This window comes from Silene latifolia, chromosome X (genome assembly GCF_048544455.1).
Source record: "Silene latifolia isolate original U9 population chromosome X, ASM4854445v1, whole genome shotgun sequence".
NCBI classification, from domain to species: Eukaryota; Viridiplantae; Streptophyta; class Magnoliopsida; order Caryophyllales; family Caryophyllaceae; genus Silene; species Silene latifolia.
In genome coordinates, this window is record NC_133537.1 from 3,506,435 (window position 1) to 3,530,422 (window position 23,988).

Consider the following 23,988-nt stretch of genomic DNA (forward strand, 5'->3'; position numbering starts at 1 on the left):
AAACCGTGTATGACCTCGGACACGTGATAAAAAAACCGTGAGAAAAACAAACAGGGTCCGGTACGACCTCCCGAATGGCTCAATTGAAGTGTATAATACACGGTTTTTCGGGATTCCAGGGTACCGGAACAAAATTATCCGGAAATCGCCCAGAAAGTTCCTCGGGTCAGATAAAGCGGCCACGCAAAATTTGAGTATCAAAGGAAGACATTTGGGGGGGTGCCGGTATGCCATAAACCAGCATTCGTCGAACCTCGGATAATCGTGAAAAATGTATTAATACTCGTTATCCTAGGCTGAAATCGAAACGTTAACTCCTGAAATGACCTCGGACGTGTGATAAAAAAGACCGGGAGAAAAAGAAACAGGGTCCGGTACGACCTCCCGAACGGCTCAAATTGGAGTGTATAATACACGGTTTTTCGGGATTCCAGGGTACCGGAATAAAATTCTCCGGAAATCGCGCAGAAAGTTCCTCGGGTCGGATAAAGCGGCCACGCAAAATTTGAGTAGCAACGGAAGACATTTGGGGGTGCCGGTATGCTATAAACCAGCATTCGTCGAACCTCGGATAATCGTGAAAAATGTATTAATACTCGTTATCCGTGTATTATACACTTCACTTGTAAATATGCGGGTTATTCTCGGATGCGGTCATTTTCGGGTTAGGGTTGACAAGAGCGGGTTTTCAATTTATTTTCAGACAGGATTGGGTCGAATTTTTTAGATTGGGTCATCTTTTGACCAAATTTTGTACTATTTCTTAAATGAGTTGCCTCTTCTACTGGTAAATTTCAGTAGAAAGTTAACCTGCAGGATGCCTGAAATTCATGCAAACATTGTCACGTTTTCCCTTTTATAGAAGATCATTTTAATTGTGGAATCTTCATCTGATGATCACACTGCTTTCTAATTACTCCAACAGTCCCTCAGTAAGACCCATATACAGCCATACACAGGAGGGTAATACAGTAATTTCACTCTATGATACTCTTTCCTAGAGCAACACGTCTTGCCTACCTACATTCTGCTTTTATTTACAGACTACAATACACCACTGTACAGTGTACACTACTAATACAGTAATACATACTCTATCCGACTAGTCAATAGTTTACGTTTACTTTGTCGATAATTTACGTTTACTGTATTTTTTATCTTGCACTCTTACCCGCTTCCTTCCTGTAAAACATCACCTGAGGTATGTTACACAAATCGTCGTCATTTGTTTGCTTCATTTGTATGCTTGCGTTTTATACTCCTTCGATCCCAGTCGATAATTCACCTTCGTAACAAATAATTGTGACAGAGCGAGTATAATATTTACGTCTTTTGCTAGGAAATGGCAAGTTCATCTAACAAGGCACCCGAGTTCTTCACTGTTTTTCTCCCCGAGTTTTGCTCTCATCAATTGGTAATGATTTCCATCTCACTCCGTCTCAATCGTTTGTTCACTTTTGATTTAAATGACGAGTATTTGAATATTTCTAATTGATTGAATTCCTTTTAAGTAGAAGATAACTTCAGCGTTCAAGGCAAATTTGGAAAAAGAAGTAACAGGTGAAGCGATCATCGAAAGGTCCGATACCAACATGGTTTGGAAGGTTGATTTAGTCAAGGAAGGTGAAGATTTCTTATTCAAGAACGGGTGGAATGAGTTTGTGACCGAGAATGGTGTCACAATCGGCGAGTTCATGGTTTTTCAATATCACGGAAATTCCTGGTTTACTGTCGATATCTTTGGTACTGATGGATTGGAAAAACTCACCCCAGGAAAGCGGGCCCTGGTAAATGATGACGATGATGATGACGAGGACTATGATGTCGTAGATGAGACAGCTAAGGCAGTGGGCGGTATGAAGATAGTTGAGTCGAAGAACCGCTTTTCATTCATTGTGCCGATGATGAAGACTTATTTTGTAAGGAAAAGCATGGTTCGTATCATCGTCTTTACTCTTAGGTTTGTTAATGATGATTTTCGACATTTTTGAAGTACGAATAAATAAGCATTCTTGTTTACTTGCAGCACTTGCCAAATGAGTTTTCAGATCGGTACATTAAGGGAAAGGATGTACAGCGAGTAGAACTCAGGACCCCGGAGAAAAAATGGAGTGTGGATGTATCGAGTTATGTTGCTGGCAGATACGGAAAAGCTTATTACTTGTTCAGAGGGGAAGCCTTTGTGGATTTTCTACATCATAACCGTATTCAAGTTGGAGATGTCTGCGTCTTTGAGGCTCTTGATTTATCCTGTACCACTCTCTCAGTCTCCGTCCTCCAGACCAGTGGCCAGTAATATCTAGCACTAGCATCAACTGCGTGTTTGCAACTTCACATTTTATTATGGACTCCGTCTCAAGACTTAAGTTTCCTGTTGATTCCCTGCTGACGGCGGGATTAGTTAGAAACTGTAAAAGATGCCCAACAACATTAACTAACAACTACGAGATCAAACTTTCATGCATCATTTTGATTTCATTTTGATATTGGAATCTGTACGGATGATCTCCCTGCTTTATAATTACTCCTACTGTCCATTAGTAAAACCCATATACAGGCATACAGCAGGGTCAATGCTGTAATTTCAGTCGATTTATCATAGTCTTCCACATAGGCCTGCAATTATTTACAGACCACAGTATCACTGTAGCATTACTACTACATACTCCATCGGTTTACTCAATTACTCAATATAGTTTACATTTACTTTATTTCACGAGCGGAAATTAAAATAAAATAAACGTAAAGTATTTATTGTGACGACAGGGTACAAAAACCCTTGCTAGTCCATCTTAAACAAGAATTTGTCTACAAAGATATCTGCACTAGCTACAAAAACCAGTTTCACAAAAATAAATTTTCGACAAAAGATTAAAAATATATAAATAAATGTAAAGAATGACAGTCAAAGTGTGATTTCATATTTGATATTGTGTGCTGATTTACTGACAATTAAGTACAAATAGTACTGTGCAAAAACTGAATTTAGTTGTTCCTCTATATATACTGCATGTTTGTTATGCTCTCTTTTTATGTTTTCTGTAGTTCCTTGTCAAGTAAACTCCGAGCCGCACAAAACGTGTTAGCTACTGAATCATACTCCTTCCATCCCAGTCGATATGGAAATGACTGTAATAGAGCGAGTATAATCTTTACATCTTTTGAACAAGTTTGCTACGCCAACGCTGATTTTTTTTTTCTTTTTTCTGTTTCGACATTTTTTTTTGCAGATAAAAAAAATGGCAGGTTCGTCTAACAAGGCACCCGAGTTCTTCACTGTTTTTCTCCCTGAATTTTGCTCTCGTCAACTGGTAATGATTTTCAACTCGTTTTCTTTGTATATGAGTATATTTAAAGTATATATTCGAGTATTTATAATTGATTAATTCCTTTCAAGTAGAAGATAACTTCAAGCTTTGAGACACATTTGGAAAAAGAAGTAACGGGTGAAGCGATCATCAAAAGGTCGGCTACCAATGAGGTTTGGAAGGTGGATCTAGTCAAGGAAGGTGAACAATTCTTATTCAAGAAAGGGTGGAAAGAGTTTGTTAGCGAGAATGGTGTCATAATCGGGGAGTTCATGGTGTTTCAATACCATGGAAATTCTAGGTTTACTGTCGATATCTTTGGTACAGATGGATTGGAAAAGCTTAAGCTCGCCCCAGGAAAGCAGACCGTGATTTTACTGGAGGAATATGGCAAAGGCGATAATACAGATGATGAGGACTCTGATAATTTAGGTGGTACAACTAAGGCGGTGGGCCGTATGAAGATAAGTGAAAAGAGGGAGTCGACGAAGCCTTCTTCATTCAGGGTGCGCATGACTACGAGTTATGTTGCCAATTGCAGCATGGTCAGTATCCTCATCTTTATTCTTAAGCTTCCTAATGATGCTGAATGCTCTTCGACATTTTAAAGTACATATTAATTAGCATTTCTGTTGACTTGCAGCACTTGCCACGAGCATTTTCAAATCGGTACATGAGTAAAAAAGACGTACAGCGAGTAGAAATTGGGACCTCGGAGAAAATATGGAGTGTGGATGTGTTGAGTTATAAAGAAGATTATTATATGTTCAGAGGAGAAGGCTTTGGTGATTTTCTACGTTATAACCGCATTCAAGATGGAGACGTCTGCGTCTTTGAGGCTCTTGATTTACCCTGTACCACTCTCTCAGTCTCCTTTCTCCGCACCAGAGGCGACTAATATTTAGCACTAGCATCAACTGTGTGCTTGCAACTTTGCCATCTTATTATGCATCACAATTTCCTTGTAATTTCCACAAGCAGTTCTTTCTACAAGCAGTTTCCTTGTAATTTGAATTAACGAATGCAAAATTTCGCCTTCTGATTTTAAGCTGAAACAGTGAAAAGCCAGTAGAGTATATACAAGTTTGGTTCCTTGTAATTTGAATTAACGAATGCAGTTTGCTATGACCTAAGGACTCTATTAGGCTCGTGATAATTTGGCAAGGTATCAATAAATTTTCCGTCAAAATTTTTTAGCCCATATATATCAATAAATATTAGGATCGAGATGGATATTGAGCCTAATAGAGTCCATATATCTCATGGGATAATAAATAATAAGTTTGGTTACGCGTCCAAGTCATTACCTAATGCCTAAAACTGAGTTTAATTGATGGAAAATAAAGTTTAGGGTACACTTAGTGATAATAACAACAATTAGGGTACCAGGTATGTTTTATAAAGTGTAGGGGTACCATGTAGAAGTCGAAAAATTGCACAAATAACATTATACCTCCAGTGGTACAATAACATCATACAACCAAGTTATATCTTATCGAGCTTATGTGTAATTTTTTTGAGCTTTCTTAAAGTTAAGTTTTTTATGTTTATGTGAGCGAGTTCAGAAATTTTATTATTTAAAACAAAACTCGAAAATTTATTATATAGCTCATGTTACCCCGAAATTTTTACGGGTGGCGCCAAAATTAAGTGCCTCAGCTCATTTTCCATTGAATATTACCACAAATCAAACCGTTTAAACCCTAAACCCTAATTGCTCTTCACTGGAACTTCTATCTTGCAAGCATCTTAATTTCCTGAACTTTCCCTTCTTTATCAATCCCCTAAATCACAATCAAACCCAATATTGCAATTTCAATTCCAATTCCGATGCCATCATCAATATCAATACCCTCATCACCATCCCGATTCCTTCAATTTCCATCAAAACCCAGAAAAAATTCCAATTATTCATCCAAATTCAAAGTCTTTTCCTTCTCTCTAACCTCCTCTAACCCTGAATTCCAATTACCCTTTAGTAAGTTAAACAATTCTTCCCCAAAATCAATTCTTCCAATTGTTATTAAAAGAAATGGAAAAGATTATAAATATTATTATGATAATAACTCTTTGGAATTAGTTTGTGATGATTACCCAGATGGTTCAATTTCATTATTTCATGGTTTTGAAAATGGGTTTAGAAAATTTGTTGGGATTGTTGCAGATTTTTTTATACCAAAGAATGTTAGTCACAATTATATTGATTATGTTAAGTGGAAGTTCTTGCATCGTGTTTTTAGTTCTGCTCTTCAGGTTCTTGCCACTCAGGTATTTTTTTTGTACTTGATTTCAGTTCGGTTTAGTTTAGTTTAGTTTGATTCATTTTTATTCTTAGTTAAGTTTAGTTCAGTTTAGTTTAGGTCCTGTTCTTTTGGACTTAATTTTAGTTCACATCAGCTTAGTTTAGCTTAGTTCATTTTTGTTCTCAGTTTAGTTTAGGCCCCGTTCTTTTTTTAGTTAATTTTTGCTCCTTTATGTTCTAAGTTAAGTTAGTTTAATTCAGATAGTTTCAGTCCAAAAGAACATGACCTAATTGATAGTATTCCTAGTATTCTCTAATAGTAATTTTGGATGGGAGTAGTAATTAATGTTGTATTCTACTAAAGGAGTAGAAAATAGTTCAGTGATTGAGAGGGTGTTGTGGATTATGGAGGATCCATGTTTGTAATTTGCAGTGAGGTTTGTACTGCAAAATGTAGTCTTTAGTATTTGGTCAAGATCATTCATATACTGATGAATGTATGGTGTGGTACTAAGTGTTACATGAGCGTCTTTTATGATATTGATGAAATTAATCAAATAGGTATTGTTCTGTAGTACTGGATGCTATTCAAATTCTTGAATGTTGTTCCAAGTGTAATTGTAGGAACTTGGGTGACATAGAGGAACTTTGGTTTTTGCAAAAGTTATTCTTTGGCATGTTTTTATGCTGTAGTTTATAGATGTATATGTAATGTAGGTTTTTATGTTGGATTTGGTACCGCCAAATGACGTTGAGGGCGTCTATTGGAGATATTTAATTTTTAGTGAAGTTTGAATGTATGAGTTGTTAGGTTTTGTGCTCAAAGCTCTTTTATCGGTTTGAGTTTGCAATTCGGATTTATACCTGCATGCTCTGATCAGTTTGGTGAATAGGCGATGTTTCGGGCGATTGGAGTTGGGTATGCTCAGTCCCTTCCCTCTGCTGCTGCGCTGAACTGGGTATTGAAGGACGGTTTAGGAAGGCTAAGCAGGTGTATCTACACGGCTTGTGTTGGTTCTGCTTTTGATACAAATTTGAAGGTATGCCAAGTTTCTGTCTATGTATCCTATACGCCAAGTTTTCTGTCTATGTATCCTATGCATTTTTGAAAGAAAGAAAAAGGATATGTCGTCATTGAAGTAAAAATACAACGTAAAGGAAGAGTATTCCTCGTTTGATTTCATTTGAAGCTTATTACTTTTGTGGTCTTGTTTCTTAATATGTGGAAGAGAGTCAGGTTCGCAACTTCAGTTATGTTCAGCTTAAGCATTGGAGTAGAATTGATGACACCAGCTTTTCCAAACTGCTTCCTGCTGCTTGCATCTGTAGCTAATGTTGCTAAACAGATCAGCTTGGCGTGCTACTTGGCAACTGGTGTAATATTTCTCCCTCAACATCCTCCTGTCCTGTTATTTATATACAGTAAAAAAAAAATTCCTGTTATTTATATACAGTAATTTTTTTTTTCACGTTATTTCAAGATGTACATGGTTTAAGTTCTTTTTTGGATAGTTACAATTGTGCTTCAGAGCCTATTTTTTGAATTCACGTAATGCTAAATATGAAGATTTTCTTATTAGATTTTGCTGTTTACCACGATTTGCGACATAATTTTCCATGGTTTTTAAATTCTTGCTTAGAGCCTTTGCCTGCCTTTGACATATTCTATTGCTGAAACTAACTGTGATGCAAACACATTCGCTGAAATAACCTTAACTTTCTGGAAAATATGTGAAGTTCTTTGGCCCTTGTAATTGTAAGTTGTGCGTCTGAATTAACACCCTTCAATTAATGACTTCGATGTGAGTTTGATCCCTTTAGTTTGAACCTTCAAACATTTCACTCACAATCACTAGTCATTAAGAACTTTTCAAAAGTTTGTTTTACGAATCATCAGCTGCCTAACTTCCTGAGATTTGTCTAATGTTTTTGTCTTAAAACCCCAATTTACTTGATTATGTAGCAAAGCTTTTGCAACTGTTTAGCTCTCGGTAACCCAATTCAATTGCATTTATCTTTTTAACTGCATTGGCCTGCCCTTACCCCTCTGTTTAGAGGGAAAGCGAGGGGTACAAATTCCCTATTTTGGTAAACAAGTTGGTAGGTGTCCTTACTTTGTATCTTGAGTAGTTAAATATATGTATATCTTGCTGCTGTTTCAGACATATCCTCGTCATACTTTAGACTATAGAGTCATAACTCATTTAGTGCATTCACAGACTGCGGTTCATCGAAGTTTTGCACTAGCTGATAACGTGGGAGAGGTTTCAGCAAAGGCCCAGGTTGACTGTCAACTAGAATATGAAGTACTCTTTTTTGTTTACGCCCATATGTATGTTGATCGATCTTTTGCTTTTCAGATCCAAACAGTGTGCTTTGATACCCTGGGTCTTCTTCTTGCCGCATCTTTAAATCTAATATCCCGAAATAATCAAAGGTTTGGTTCCTATTCCGAGTCCTTTTTAGTTTTTCACCATGTGTTTCTTTTTCAATTTCCCTTGAAAGTGTCTTGTCATGATCAATCCAATATACATATTTTTTATGACTAAAGGATTACCTGGATTTGCCTCTGTGATTTGATCACGTGTATGGCGGCCTGCATTTAACTATATAAGGAGTAACTTCTCCTAAAATTTATGCACTACAAAATATGTTCGTAACTAGCTTACTGATGCGTATCCAGATTACAAGTTGGCTTGCCGTTTGTGGTATATCCCATATTCTCAGCTATTGACCTATGTGGAATCTACCAATCCCTGAAGCACGTGCATCTGCAGACACTGACCAAGGTTTACCTTTCAACTCATTCTAGTCTAACAATTTTATCTGTCTGCTTACCGAAGAGTTAGAAATTTTCTAACGAAACGTTATTTTCAGGATAGGCTTGAGATAATTCTCAATACATGGATTCAGTGTAGATATGTTCCATCGCCCGCTGAAGTAAGTAAGCTGGAAGGAATCAATCTTTTTGAAGGTAATGGTGAGTTAGACACTTTGCCGCCAGACACTCCTCTGCTTGGTTATGCCCAAAAGACTAAAATGTAGCTTTACTATTTTAATATTCACGAGATTATAACAGGCAGAAAGAAACGGACATGGCCGGTTAGAATTGGTTGTTTGGATCCAAAGAGACAGGTACCATTCTTGAGCATGTTGACAATGACATCTTTGAGTGCGGAGGATTACTATTTCATCTGCTTGGAGCCCTGTAGTGGACTAAGAAAATCTCAATATGTATGGTTCCGTTTATCATATATTACTTGGCATTATCGTGCATATATTTCCTATTCTTATGTTCTCGCACTTACAATTTGAGTACTTCTAGCAGGGGATTCTTCTCGCTCTAAGAGAAGGTGCTGGTATGAAGGATGTCATTATGGGAATGCTGCAGGTGGATATTCAACAGAGTACTCTATATTAGCTTAATTTCGTAGTCTTAGCATTCAGCAGATAGAGAGAGATCTGGTTCTCATCTGTTTGCCATGACAGGCTTGTTATATTCGCAAAGCGATCCTTTCACGTGGTGAAACATGGGCAAACATTGCTGAAGCATCTGATGTCTCTCACACAATTTCTAGACAATGGTTTGATTTGCTTCGAAATAGCAAGCATTCCGTCCAGAACGACCTAAATTTATTGCAGGATCAGATAATGAGTTCGAGTTGGGCTGCCAAGAATGTTTTGCTGAGCACCCAGGAACAAACTCGATTTGATTTTGTGGATGATAGATAACATGTAGGATTGATACACTCTTTCTGCTTACTCTCCCGAGATTTGCAGGCCGAACGCACCCACACAATTTGGCAAAATTCATGTCATTTGCAAATATAGGTGAGCTTAGCCCTTTTCACCTTTATTTAGAATGGTATGGAAATATCAAATATAGTGACAACAGTTGGTTACATTGATTTCTCCAGCAAAACGCCGCTGCAGTTGGAATGGAAAGAAAGAGGTGGAAGCCAGGGATTATATCCTCAAAACCTGCATAAGTGGCTTGGCATATACAATTACAAGAAGCATTCAAAGCGTTTAAGACAGTGTACAGCAGTACAGATAGGCAGAATTATGCCGAAGTAGCTCAGACATCAGAATCAGATGTATTCCCTGTGTCAATGTACTGCTGTGCTGTGCAGACCCTTCAAGATTTGAAATGTGAAGAAAGGTGATTCAGTGACGCCGATGATTACAGAAAGTCTTGTGTTTGTGTCGACTGTCGACGACTATTTCAGGTATAAACTCGTGTAAACATTTGTTTGTATTCATGTCAAATGTATATGATGCTTGATTAACATAGATACACATTCCGGGTTTCCTGCTGCAAACTAATCCAGCATCAAATACAGTTTTTTCATAACTAGCTAGTTTTGGTGTTTCCGAAATTGTTTCTCAAGGAGACAAGGAATAGGTTAGAGTGGCGCGACCATAGTTACCAAGAAGCATGGTTAGAAGGTAGGATGAAATTGGTGAATGAAACAGATAGATGTCAAACATATTTGGCAAATAGGCCTTTTCAAGGTAGATATACATACCTCTTACCCTAACCAAATTTATACTTACCCTTTGATCTCTCATTCCTCTTCTCCCTTAAAGAACTAAATTATCAACGTACTTAGCTAACTATGGAGTAATATTATAGTACTCCATATTAGCGTGCCAAGTTTTATACAGTTAATCTTAACCAACCTAATCATATATTTCCCTGTCTCTATCATTTGTTTACCTCTGATGAAAATAATTGGAACAGAAAGAGCAACTCCATTGAAATAAATAAGCTCTGCAAACACATGTTTTCATGTTGAGCTTAAGCGCTTTATTTCGATAACTATTTTTATTAGTGAACCATTTTGAGAGTATTTGTGACCAGTTTACTAGGAGCATCTCCTACAAACAGGCCTAGACCTGACAAAACGGGTCACTCGGGTTGGGTACGGGTCGGGTCATTTCGGATCTGACACACATTTCGGACCTCGTTGGGTTAGGTCGGGTCGCTTTTGAGTTTCGGGTCAATTGCGAGTGACCTGTTGTCGGGTTATTTTGGGTCAGGTTGCTTTTGAGTGAATGGCTAAGCACTTAAGTTAGTACTATTTTGATTAGGAAATACTATTTCGCAAAGTTAACTATTTATTAGGGATTGTTGTAACCAATGAAACTTTATTTTGATATATATTTTATTAATATGACTTAGTACTAGTCGTTTCGGGTCATTTTGGACCACTTCAAGTCATTTGGGATTGGGTCAATTATAACTTTATAAGTCGGGTCTTTTCGGGTCGGGTCAACATTGGGTCTGACAATGTTCGAGTCAGGTCTGGGCCGGGCCGGGCCGGGTCAATTTGGGTTCCGGGTCGTCTTCGGGTCAGGTCCGACCCATTTTGCCAGGACTACAAATAGCTAGAACCGTGCCTCCGGTTTGGTCACCGAATTTACAAGCTTTATTGATGGAATTCAATACAAACATCAAAGTATAGTATACTTGTCCATTCATATTTAGGGTCTTATTTTTTGCGAAGTGCGCACATGTTACCTGCCTCCAGTTTACTAAGCACTAGTTGGAAAACCCGTGCGATGCACGAGACTCTCATTATGATCATCTTTAAAATGTATGCTTAAGTTGATAAAAAAAAAGGTCTAACTATATTGAATCATTTGATGAAACAAATGTTCGTGGTTTGTTGTAGTTGATCACCTATGTTGCTTTTAGCACGAAAGGTTTGCTGTTTAATTAGTAGTAATCATATTATTTGTAAAACATCAAGCGACATAGTTATAGTACGTCGCTACTACAGGTACCATCAGTTTTTAATTAAATACAAAAACATGTCCATAAACATGGTGCAAATTACCTAAATGAACCCTATATAACTGAAACATACCTTTATGAATTTTCCAAATTATTTTAACCTTCAACAACTAAGTAAAACTAAACGGTGTTATGTAAAACAATAGGTATCATAATTATACTCCTTGTATCTATCATATGTGACAACATTAGTTATTAGTTTATAACTTCATTAAATCGTTGGGTGATTGAATAATTATAGTGTTACCGTTCTTATCGCACTCACTATCTGTTTTTAAGCGAAGTAGCCTTTAATTATTTACAATAAGACTATTATCCTTAAAAACTCTACGCAAAATATATAATATGAAATATATAGTTTAATAAATTTGTGAATTTTTTTTTTTGTAAATAATGTTTTTCGTGTGGCTTTGATACATGGGCAAAAAACATTAAAATGAAATAAATTTGATATTAGAAAGGTTAGGGGATCATGAAAAAATCTAATATTTAAGCCTTGTTTGCAAAACAAATAAGCTTAAGCTCATTCTTACCAAAAAAAATCATTTACTTTATTTTTTTATAAGTATTTGTCATTTGGTAAGTAACTTATTTACCAGAATAAAAGTAGCATGTGAGAAGAAATAAACTTACCTGTCTTTTTTTTTTTTTTTCTACCCTTCAATTTATAATATTCCTTTAATTATTTCTTTATTTAGACTCCTAATGTGTGCCCTTAGGGAAGACATTAGAAAAATCGATATTAAATATGGAGTACTTATTATGTCTTTCTATGCTATTTACCAATAATCAGCTACCTGTTAGTTTGCCAAACATTTTTTAGTGAACCGGCTAATTTATCAGATCCTAATTTTCAGTTCCTTATAAACTACTCACTTTGTTCCGATCATTTGTTTACCTTTTTCATTTATGGGCGTTGTCTCATTCATTGTTTTACCTTTCTAAACTGGGACTATTTTTTAAGGGTAATTTCATCATCTACATAACCTATTGTCCACTTGTAGATGTGAAATGTATTTTTGAGTGAATTACGGTCAAACTTTTCAAACTTTGATCTAGAAAAAGCAAATGAGGAGTTTTGTGTGTATTGTAGGGAGTAGGATATTAGGAATTTAGGATACTACTCTTAAACTCGATTAGTTTAAGATTAATTTTATTAAAATTATAACTTAATTTTGTTTATTTGAAATGTCATTTATTAACAAAATCAAGTTTCATTATCTTACATTGTTATTCAGCTCTTTATTTATAATAACAAAATGAGCAAATCCTCAGAAAAGAGTTTCAATTTTAAGAAACTGACTTCAAATTACTAAATATATATGTACAATCGTTTCACTTCTTAACCAATATATATGCAATTAGTTGTTTTTATCGTAACGTCAAACTTATAAGTTTGACCTAATTTATTACACTAAGGAGTACCTTATATTCAACTAATTAAATCCATATGAGATACCTCATGGTTAACCATTTACAAAAAAGATGTATTTCCACTTTGGTGGCCTGAGTTTTAGCCTAATTCCACTTTAGTGCATCGAGGTTTGCATAACTCCACTTTGGTGCCCTGATATTTTGACAATCCACTTTAGTGACCTTTACATAACATTCTTAGTATTTTATATGGAATACTTAAAAAATATGTTGAAATAACAAATTAACCATTTTTTTTTTCAATATTATGTTGATTATTCTATTTTGTATGTAGTTTAATCTCCAATTTTGCACTTTATTGCACTGAAAATATAATTAATTAAGATTAAAGTTGACTATTAAATATTTTAGGTCACCAGAATGTGATTAATTAAGATTAAACTTGACTATTAAATGGTCGTTCAATTGGTTTTTAATCTTATGTGAATATTATTGGTAATCTAATCATACACATTTGATACGTCATAGAAAGTCGGATTTAAACTATTTATGCCATCGTTGTAGTTGTTTATTTCTAATATAGTCATTATAGAAATTATTCTCATTCCACCGCCATTGTATAAGCCAAATGCTAAGTAAATGTCATTCTTTACTTCTTTTTTCTAATATGACATGTTACTATTTCCTGAATTATTTTTTTAAAATAAAAATTAGTTTTTTTTTAAAGTTTTTGTAAAAGATAATTACGTGTTTGGTTATAATTAACAACTCGAATCTTTATAAATCATTTAAATATTCAAAAAAGTTTTAAAATATAATTATCTTTATTACAACACGGGTTTCCCTAAGTAGTTAAAATCGAACAACTTAGATTTTTGACAATATTTTATATTTGTTAAAAATTAGGATTTTTTTTTTTCTCACAAAGAGTAATTCTATGTTTATAAAATGTAGGCAATTTTAACACTTTTATACGTTTATTAAATGACATTTTGCCTTATAAATATTTCTAAAATAAATATTCTTTATAAAGTTATTTTCCTATTATTAGATCTAGTTCTATTAGTATTATTTTTCTCATAAATAACGGATCTATTTCTAGTAGGATTATTTTCTCATAAATTATTAGATCTACTCCGATTAGGATAATTTTCTCATAAATTATTAAGAGAAAAAAGCTAGATCTACACTTATTAGGATAATGATAATAATTTTATATAAAACTTATTTTATATATAGGAATTCTAAAAAAGTTGGACTCTCTAATATCGCTCGAAAATTTTCTGCTTTATATATATGTATTGATTTGGGTAAACTTAAACAACAGGAAAGAAGGTATAATCGGGAATTTACCAAATACGAGTATTATTATATTATTACCAAAGTCCCAAGATATATGGCAGCAGCACTATAAAAGCCAAGTAAATGCATGCAAGTTCTGAACGTATATAAACATACATACATAAAACTGCTTCTGTTACTCTGTTATTCTTTCAAACTTTAATTTAATTTCATTATCTGTTACTCTGTTATTGTTTCAAACTTTAATTTAATTTCATTCTTCCATCATATCGAGTATCGACCTTCATACATTAACATCGTGGAGAGCGAGGTGATTATACATATTGCTGTCGACGGTGTGAAATTTGAGAATATGAAAAGTCTAACTTTCCTTGCTCTTCAGTTCTCCTTGCTTTGTTATTGTTTTGCAAATGTCCAGTAAGTTTTTATGTCTTCTTCATTTTTCGTATTATGAGATTGGTTTGGTGTACGATGACATAATAATTTACCAAGCCGAGAACTTGTGTTATACACAAACAAGTCCGTAGCAAGGGCGCTCACCTTCCTAGGCAATTGTTTAAAACAACGTAATTAGAATGCTCGAATTTTTCTCAATTTACAAATTACACATACATTACCCTGAAATTTTCGACTCTCAACTATAAACTCGAATGTGATACAAACCCGTATTAGTTTGTTTCCAGTAACTTGACAAAGCACAATCAGTAAGATAGTTGTGCAGTCCGATTATTCGATCTTTATGGTGAAAAGAGAGTATTTGAGGCGTCATAACAACTATTGATAGTTACATAACACACACACACAAAAAAAATAATAATAAAAAAACGAGCTCTTAAAAAAACTACTCCGTACGAAACTTTTTTCACAATACAGTGTATACTTTTTTTGGCAATTAGATTATTCCATTAATAAAAAGTCGTACAACATCTAGACAACTTATCTAGTGTATTAGATATGGAGACGGGAGTGTACTACTCCGTATTTAATATTAGATAAACTGTTTTTAATTAAATCGAAAAGTGAATTTCGACTTATTGATTTCTAATGTATACGATAGCTGTAATCGGACTTTGTACAGTAGTAGTATTAAAGATCGGTGCAAAAAATGAGGTGGACTAAATACGTTGGCATAATTCCAATGATCTCTTTGTTACTTCCCTCGGTAGGTGCAAGATTTACGGTCTCATCGACTTCTTTACGTTTTCATGCATTTGTAAAGTGTGTGTATTTTGATCAAACGTAAAGAACCAGTTTAATTTTCATCCATTCAAGATTGTGTCATTTAATTCTTATGTTTAGTCTGTTTTCCCCAACTTTTTAGAATTTCACTAATTATTATTATATGAGACGGTTTCATGATTACTGATTATCTAGTGTACGTTGGAAATGCAGGGAAAACGCACCTGCTGTCACATTGCATATAAGACACAAACAAGTGAGTAATAAATCTGTAGTATGATTTCTGAACTGTGTTATGACGGATGCAAGAAAGATATAATTAAGAACGTAATTAAAGAATACAGATTTAAAATGGTTCACTAACAAGTGAGTAAATCTGTATGATTTCGGATATGTGTGATTGTTCATTCAGTTAGGAATACATCACACATGTTAGAAAACAGACAGTCAGTCAATTTCGGAAAGATTGCGTCTTCTTTCAAGTTAGTCAGTCAGTTATGTTTTACTTTACTGTTTCTAGTGATCATCCCATGTGTTGAAGTCTGAATATTTTCGAGTTTCAGGTGGTAATAGACAATGGTATTCTCCAACTCACTATTTCAAATCCGGAGGGTTATCTCACTGCCATTTCTTACGCTGGTCTCGACAATTTACTTGAAACTCGTAACAAACCATCAAATAGAGGGTATACATTACACATTACACACTTCTCTTCTTTCACATGGCATTTTATCTCTTCGTAACGTCTTCTGTCAATGATTTTAATTACTTAGGTACTGGGACGTAGTCTGGGACGATACATCACATGGTTACGGAAGTATAACTGACTGGTACTGTATGCTGTTGATCAGCTTTCTGTTTCTCAGCTTTGGAAACCAATGTTATGCCTTATGTAACCGGCCTTCTCGTATGTATTAAGTACAGGATACTAGGAACGGACTTTGAAGTCATCGTAAATAATGAGGATCAAGTTGAGGTTTCATTTACAAGTAAATGGGGTTCAACCGCGTGGACTACATCAGATGGTAACCGCAGGCTTCCTATAAATGTCGATCGCAGGTATAATGCATTGCTGCCAGTAATCTGGTTTCAAATTTAGCTTGGGATGGATAACAATGATGTAATTTCAGGTATATTGTACTTCGCGGATCCTCTGGATTCTATGCCTACGCTATTTTAGAGCGTGAAGAAGGGTATCCTGCATCAAATATCTACCAAATAAGAACTGTTTATAAACTCGACAAAGACAAGTATGATTCGATTTCATCGAGATTTTATTTATAAGGCTGTGATAGAGGTGAAACTTAATAATTTCCGAAAAATATGGTCAGGTTTCATTACATGGCTATTTCAGACGACAGGCAGCGAATCATGCCTATGCCAGAAGATCGGGTGTCTGGTCTGCCTCTTGCCTATAGAGAAGCCGTGCTTTTGACTAATCCAATGGATTCAGATCTCAGAGGAGAGGTAGCGTTTTCTCTCCGTCAGCGTCCCTAGTAGTTAAGCCCTACACTGTGTCATGGACTCGTGTTTGACAGGTGGATGACAAATACGAGTACTCATCCGAATATAAAGACAATTATGTGCATGGGTGGATATCATTTGAATCAAAGATAGGTTTCTGGATCATAACACCTAGCAACGAGTTTCGTTCTGCAGGACCTGTCAAGCAAGATCTCACATCCCATGTCGGTCCAACTGCGTTAGCTGTGAGTGACTTTACAGCAAATTACATGCATTTTTATATTGGAAAAGTGAGTTTCTTCTATTAAAATTAAACTGTTGTGAATAGATGTTCCACAGTAATCACTATGCTGGATTAGACGTAACAATGCGATTTCAAGAAGGCGAACCTTGGAAAAAGGTGTTCGGCCCATATCATGTCTACCTTAATACAGCATCAGAAGGCATAGATGTACATACACTCTGGGATGATGCAAAACAGCAGACGGCGCAAGAATTAGGACACTGGCCTTCAGAATTCCCGATGTCAGACGACTTTGCTAAGTCTGCGCAGCGTGGTTCTGTATTTGGTCAGCTGCTAATGAGTCACAGGTACAGCTGGAAGACGCCAAGGGCTGCCAGTTCAGCTTGGATTGGACTGGCAGCACCTGGTGATGCGGGATCCTGGCAGACCGAGACTAAGGTTAGCTTTGAAGACGTGAAAATAGAAACTTATTAGCTTCGTTGATGACTTGATTTACTCGAATATGTTTTGATGTTGTCAGGGATATCAATTTTGGAGTCAATCTGACGAAAATGGACGTTTCCTGATAAAAGAAATACGTGCTGGTGTTTACAACTTGTACGCTTGGGTTCCAGGCATCATTGGCGATTACATATACGCTGAAAAAATCACAGTTACTCCAGGTTAATTATATTTCTATCTTCTGAATTCATATTCAGTAAAACATCAATGCGGATACAGAAAAATTTAACGGTCTGCTTGCTAGGATCTGCGATCAATTTGGGTGATGTTGAATTCGAGGCTCTTAGAAATGGACCGACATTGTGGGAAATAGGTTATCCAGACCGGTCAGCTCAGGAATTCTATGTACCTACGCCAAGTAGCATATTTGTAAACAAACTCTACACGGATAGTGATGTGAACCGGTAATGATCAACTCCGATGCCAAACCAAGTCACTCGTAAATATGCAATTGGGATATTCTCTCGTGTACCCCTCAACTTTTTCATTTTTTAAGATGTACCCGTCTTTTTTTGCAAAAAAAACTTTGACCGTCAATAACTCTTGGCTACAAGTTCAGAATACGATAAACTTTTTTTTCAAATTGACCGTATTTAAGTCTTGACTACAAGTTCAGAATACGATAAACTTTTTTTTCAAATTGACCGTATTTAAGAGGTCTTCAGTTTGAAAGAGAATTCACCGTCTCAACTCGTAGTCGGGAATTATGGTCTGTCAAAGTTTATTCGGTAAAAACGGTGATTTTTTTTTCAAATTCAAGGCCTTAACGAGATAATTGGTTTGAAAAAAAAAATTACCGTTTTCTGAACTCGTAACAGAAAATTATTGTCAGTCATAGTTCTTTTGTAAAAAACGAGGGGTACACCTTAGAAAACGAAAAAGTTCAGGGGTACACGAGAAAATATCCCTATACAATTTCAATTCTGAAGACACTGTTAATTGATAAACAGGTTCAGACAGTATGGTCTCTGGGAACGGTATGCTGAGCTTTACCCTGACGAAGATCTTGTATACACCGTTGGTGCTAGTGACTATCGTACAGACTGGTTTTTCGCTCATGTTACTAGGTAAGCCCCTATAGTCCTATACTAAGCTTAAATGACAGATTGACAGCGTGCATCTACGATTTGATCATCGCTATTCTTAAATTACAGGAAGCTTGACAAGGGTATATATGTACCAACAACTTGGCAGATTATTTTTCATCTCGACGACATAATACCTTCTTCAACCTACACTTTGCGAATTGCCTTGGCATCTGCTTCTAGGTCTGAACTGCAAGTAAGGACTTTCTATTTTAATTTATCCGTTCATTCAAATTTATTTGATGCTGACGGGATTTGAACCCAGGTCATGAGCACCACCTCTCATGATTTTACCAACTAAATCCTTTCTGTATTGTCGACAAATGGTGCGTACATTTAATCCCATTATAACCAATTTGATTGATTTGCTTAGGTTCGATTCAACGATCCGGAATTGAGCGTACCTCATTTCACAACAAAGCTAATAGGATCAGATAATGTAATTGCAAGACATGGTATTCACGGGTTATACAGGTTGTTCAGCATTGATGTTCGTAGTGACTGGCTTAGTATCGGAAAAAATACAATATTTCTCAAGCAATCGAGACATATAGGTCCGTTTGAAGGGGTAATGTACGATTATATTCGGTTAGAAGGGCCGCCACCAACAAAATGACCGTTTTTTAGACGGGTGATCCTCTTAGTCGTCATGTTGTTATGTACTTCTATTTATATTGTATGTACCTTTTTATTCTAATTGAATTATAGACTTTCGAGAAATGCATATAATTTAATGAAACACGTTCATATATATAAATGGAGACGAACCAGAAAAACGTTCAATCTTATAAATAGAACTTGCATAAATTGATACCTAGAGTAACTTACTCCCTCCGTATCGGAGCAGTAATGAGCTTACTAACATGATGACTACATAAATCCCCTCGTAGTAAATCCAATTTTAATAATTATAAGTTAATTAATGTTTTTTTTGTTTTAATAAATGCGTAATTGAAAAAATCAATCTATTTATAACTTAAAGGGTGTAAGATTCGGAACAAATTAAAATGCAGCAAATTATTTCGATTATTAATTTATAAAGCTCCATATACTAAAAAAAAAAAAAGTTGATCTTGATCATAATTTATTGTTCTATATTATTATGAGCTCTTGCAATACACTCGAGTAGAAAAAAAGTTGTATTGCTTGCGGAATTTTTGTTACAATAAATTATGTACAACAGTACAGGTATGTTTTTTTTAGACTTTCCACGCCTTCAAAATGTGAGTGATAGTTTTGAATCGTAAATAGCTTATATGGCAAGTTTTACGAGTCGCTTTTACTTATTTCCGATAGTTTTATAAGTATGATTATGAACGAATTTTGTATTCTGATAGTGTTCATATTATGAGCATAGAATCACTAAGGGAGTAAAATTGTCCTTATGAGTTTTAACAGAGCTGCATTTTTAGTGCTCAAACATGAGATATCTATGATATTCTGATTAAGTTAGAACATTCTCTTATTATTCGATTTAAGTGTTCATAGGTACAAGAAGATCGAGTTTATGATTTGACCTTAAGCTGATGATTGGGGTCTAATCAATATTTTAATATTACGTGTTTAATAAATGACATATTGAAACAGTAGATTGAGCTCTAATCTATTGTTTTCCAATATGTTACTCCCCCAGCATATTTACTTTAGTAGATTGTAAAAAAATAAATATGTCTATAATTTACACATGTATACAACAATCTATTAACCTAAACCCGCTAATTATCAAACACTTCTACTACTCAGTTAATTGTAATATACGGAGTACTAGTCAAGCATGCCAATCAAATCTGTCATTTGTAATTCATTTGACCAGCCTGCTTCTACTAATTATAATCTGTTGAATTTTTTGCTAATCTAAATTTGTAACGTTACCTAAAAGTTATTGATCAATACTCCAATCTGATATTTAAGACATCTAAATTTGTAACGTTATCTAAGTTATTGATCAATACTAATGGAGGAAACTAAACAAAATTAAAAAATGTCACAACAACAACAACAAAATTACAAGTGTACTCGTACAACTTGACAAGGAGGTATCTCAAATTCTAAGAAAAATGGTTAAAATTAGTCTAAATATTTGCTACCTTGAAATTTCTGAACATTAGTTCTTAATAAAGATGTTAAACTACAAGAAAAAATTTCACTATTCCAAAATTTCGTTTTTGATCCGGTGATTTATCTCTAACTGCACGTTGCACTCGTTTGATCATAAATAAAATTAAGGCCTCGTTCTTTTGGACTTAATTTTCAGTTCTGTTCAGCTCTCTTCGATCAGTCTAGTTCAGCTTCATTCAATTCAATTCAATTCAGTTCAGTTAAGTTATTCTCTTCACAAATTAACTTTTACTTCAGTTAAGTTAAGTTCAATTCACCTCCATAAGTTAAGTTTAATTCAGTTCAAACAGTTTCGGTCCAAAAGAACACGACCAGAGAGATATATATTTAGTAGTACTATGTATATAACAAAATAAAAATAAAAAATCAAATAAAATGGTACTCGTACAAGGAACTAAATTAACAAAGATTTATATTAATAAAGTAGGAAATTTGAAAATTTAAAACTTATGGTATGGAATTAACTTTTTGAGTTTTTGGTAAATTAAATATATATGTTTTGGTTGATTTTTCTTCCATGAATCCATTCATAGTAACGTAAAACTCAAATTTAGGGAGGTGGTTTCATGACCCATGTTTCCAAACTTTTTGTGCATTAATTACGTGCATGAATGCTTTCCTTTTTTTTCTATCTTTACACTTATAGAAACAAATACCATATCATAAAATTATATTGGCAATCATATAAGATTTCCTTCTAATGATCCCATAAATAAATATATTAATTTCACCTACCACCTTCCTTTTGATATATATGCACTTAAAACAAATAATCAAAAAAGCTATTTTAATTGATTATATTATATTATATTATATAAGTGTAATTCCTTGTTGTAAGATTGGAGGTCGAATTCTTACATACATGTGACTTTGTATGCTTCTTATAAAACCTTAAAATCTATGTCTTGATGTTTTTATTCTTTGTTTTCAATAAGGTGTTTGAAAGTGTAATCCTTCTCTTTTAATATTTATTTTATCTCGTATTTTATTTATTATCAGGGTTCGAGCTCAAAAAAAATTTCAAGTATAAAGATATGGATTATTGGAGGGGCCTTGGTACAATACTTTTGATTGTATATCAAGTTCATATACTCCTTGTTGGAGGTTGTCATGGTATACCCTAGTAAGTGTTTCATATTTACAAACATTATTTATTTAGCATGATAAGAAAACATTCAAATTGTATACCAATTTAATCATATAATTCTTATCGGAAAGATCTTACTTAATGTTTAAGATGGAGGTACATTAAACAATATATATATGTCTAAGTTCGAATTCTTACACCCCTAATATTATCTTGTCCTTGTGGCTCTTTTGACAACAATTACTTAAATGAGATAAACTCGAATTTCATATAATCGTTGCGTGGCAATCCTATTAAATTGAGCTAATACCATGTGATGTAACATGGCAGCGAGACGCAAAGTGAAGCTCCGGCGGAATCGGAATTAGGACACTCTCCGGTCCGGCTTGAAGTTAACTCACGAAACGTTTGTCCCTCTTACTCAACACTTGCATATTTCAATTAGTCTATCTTAAAACGAAGGTCTTAAAATTAAAACGGGTTACATGACATTCTACTTAAGACAAGCTTTTTTTATATATATTTTAGATATTTTGCTTTTTTTTAGCTGATATTTAGGTTTTGTTTTGGCAAAATAATTCAGATAGCTTATTTGACCAATATTTCAGCTACCTAATTTTTTAGTAAGTGTTTGGTCAAATAAGATACCTGAAATGAAATATTTATCTAGATTAGCATCTGAGATTTCAGATACCTAAAATAAGTTATTTTTCAGTTTTTACCCGTTCAATCTATAAAAATAAATAATTATTATATCCTTTTACGTCATTTTACCAAAAAATCAGCTATATTTTCAGCTAGTTTGTCAAACATTTTTTATATAATCAGTCACCTTATGGGCTACTAATTTTCAGTTACCTTATCAGCTACCTTTTCAGTTTTCAGTTAGCTTTTCAGTTTTCAGCTATATTTTCAGATTGTTTTACCAAACACAACCTTAAATATTTTGCTTTTGCCTTATCTACGATAATCCCCTCTTAAACAAAAATTTGTGCTTAATTTCACACTCACTAAAACTTTTCGTTTTTGAGTCTATATTTATTCAAAATCATCCCAAATATATAAGGTAGAAAATCAACCCAAATATATAATATATAATACTACCATATAATAAAAGTAGATACATATGAACTATGTTTACAAATAAAATGGGTAGGCTTATGGCTTATTACGAATACATGCATGGAATTTATTTGTCATTTTGTGTCACAATCAACAATGAAAAAATCACTGAAAACACATAAAATATACGAAAGAGTGATCTCTTAATAAGTCAGTGAGAAACCGTCTCTTTAATTTCAAGTTTGTGGTTACGATTGTCTTGATGGAATCACATTTCAAACTTGTCTCATCTATCCAAGTAAAGTGTTACTTCACCCATTTTAATCTTAAAAATGAACATATCAGTTTACAAGAGACCAACTTTCTTTAGTTGAAATTAAATGCATTTGTGAAAGATTTTTGTATAACAAATGCGAATATTTTTAAATATCTAAAAATTTTGTCAACATATTTACGTTCGTTTGTAAAGGTGGACTTCGTTCTATTTTAATTTTTAGTATTACACATTAACAATTCCAGATAATTAAAAATAAAATTCAAAGTTCATTTATATATTATTATTAGGTCTAATTGTTAAGTTTTTCATACATGACAATCTAAAATACCGTGCATTTGCACAACATCTACACTAATAATCACAATTAAGAAGAAGTAAATTTAAAATGCAGGTAGTGTTGGACAATGGAATACTCCAAGTAAGTTTTTCAAATCCAGAAGGTTTCGTGAGTGGTATACGTTACGGTGGTCTTGATAATGTCCTTGACACATCTCACAAGCCATCTCATAGAGGGTACGTTATTTCTATTCTTATTTGATCGGTTTTTCTAATATATGCATGTACATTTTAGAAAATAAAACCAATTATCGATTAATTAAATATACAGGTACTGGGATATTGCCTCAAGCGTTAAACTAGACGACGATGGTTCTGCTGAATTTGTGTAATTTATCCGCCTTTTAATCTGTTTTATTTACAAGCCAGTTAGTTACTGGGACGGAGTGAGTACGTATTATATTTAAAATGACGCATTTTATTGGATAATATTGTCACAATATTATGACGATATCGTGACGATATTATTACGACCTCCGGTGTATAATATCTAGACTAATTTAGTAGCATATTATCTTGTGATATTGTTACCATAATAGTAGGCTAACAATTAGGTAGAATATATATGGAGTTTTGTATATAAGCATGTGTATCGTATCAGTTTGATCA

The 23,988-nt window shown here is 34.3% G+C and overlaps 3 protein-coding genes across 7 annotated transcripts; all 3 read left to right on the forward strand.

Annotated features, from left to right (window-relative positions):
• The first annotated feature begins 1,264 nt into the window (after nt 1-1,264).
• On the forward strand, nt 1,265-4,301 carry LOC141623137 (B3 domain-containing protein REM6-like). Its single transcript, XM_074439204.1, has 7 exons — nt 1,265-1,441; nt 1,515-1,934; nt 2,027-2,292; nt 3,046-3,169; nt 3,231-3,311; nt 3,401-3,853; nt 3,952-4,301. The coding sequence occupies exons 1-7, from the start codon at nt 1,343-1,345 to the stop codon at nt 4,204-4,206; spliced, it is 1,698 nt and encodes a 565-aa protein (XP_074295305.1). The 5' UTR covers nt 1,265-1,342; the 3' UTR covers nt 4,207-4,301.
• A 639-nt stretch (nt 4,302-4,940) lies between these two features.
• On the forward strand, nt 4,941-9,911 carry LOC141622303 (protein root UVB sensitive 4-like). 5 transcript variants are annotated; one of them, XM_074438355.1, is made up of 12 exons: nt 5,034-5,576; nt 6,444-6,590; nt 6,780-6,926; nt 7,770-7,832; nt 7,911-7,987; nt 8,234-8,339; nt 8,428-8,530; nt 8,630-8,784; nt 8,879-8,941; nt 9,040-9,381; nt 9,468-9,647; nt 9,713-9,911. In XM_074438355.1, exons 1-10 carry the CDS (start codon nt 5,139-5,141, stop codon nt 9,280-9,282), a joined length of 1,542 nt encoding a protein of 513 aa, XP_074294456.1. In that variant the 5' UTR covers nt 5,034-5,138; the 3' UTR covers nt 9,283-9,381; nt 9,468-9,647; nt 9,713-9,911. The 5 variants fall into 5 exon arrangements, with proteins under 5 accessions (XP_074294457.1, XP_074294456.1, XP_074294455.1 ...); XM_074438356.1 differs by having other exon boundaries at nt 4,941-5,576; nt 8,428-8,524; nt 9,468-9,911; XM_074438354.1 differs by having other exon boundaries at nt 9,468-9,911.
• A 4,253-nt stretch (nt 9,912-14,164) lies between these two features.
• Nucleotides 14,165-19,291, forward strand: LOC141622306 (uncharacterized). Its single transcript, XM_074438359.1, has 14 exons — nt 14,165-14,443; nt 15,419-15,461; nt 15,769-15,890; nt 15,979-16,035; nt 16,130-16,264; nt 16,336-16,455; nt 16,537-16,672; nt 16,744-16,914; nt 16,998-17,351; nt 17,434-17,575; nt 17,659-17,818; nt 18,365-18,481; nt 18,569-18,695; nt 18,873-19,291. Exons 1-14 carry the CDS (start codon nt 14,379-14,381, stop codon nt 19,113-19,115), a joined length of 1,992 nt encoding a protein of 663 aa, XP_074294460.1. The 5' UTR covers nt 14,165-14,378; the 3' UTR covers nt 19,116-19,291.
• The last annotated feature ends 4,697 nt before the right edge of the window (nt 19,292-23,988 follow it).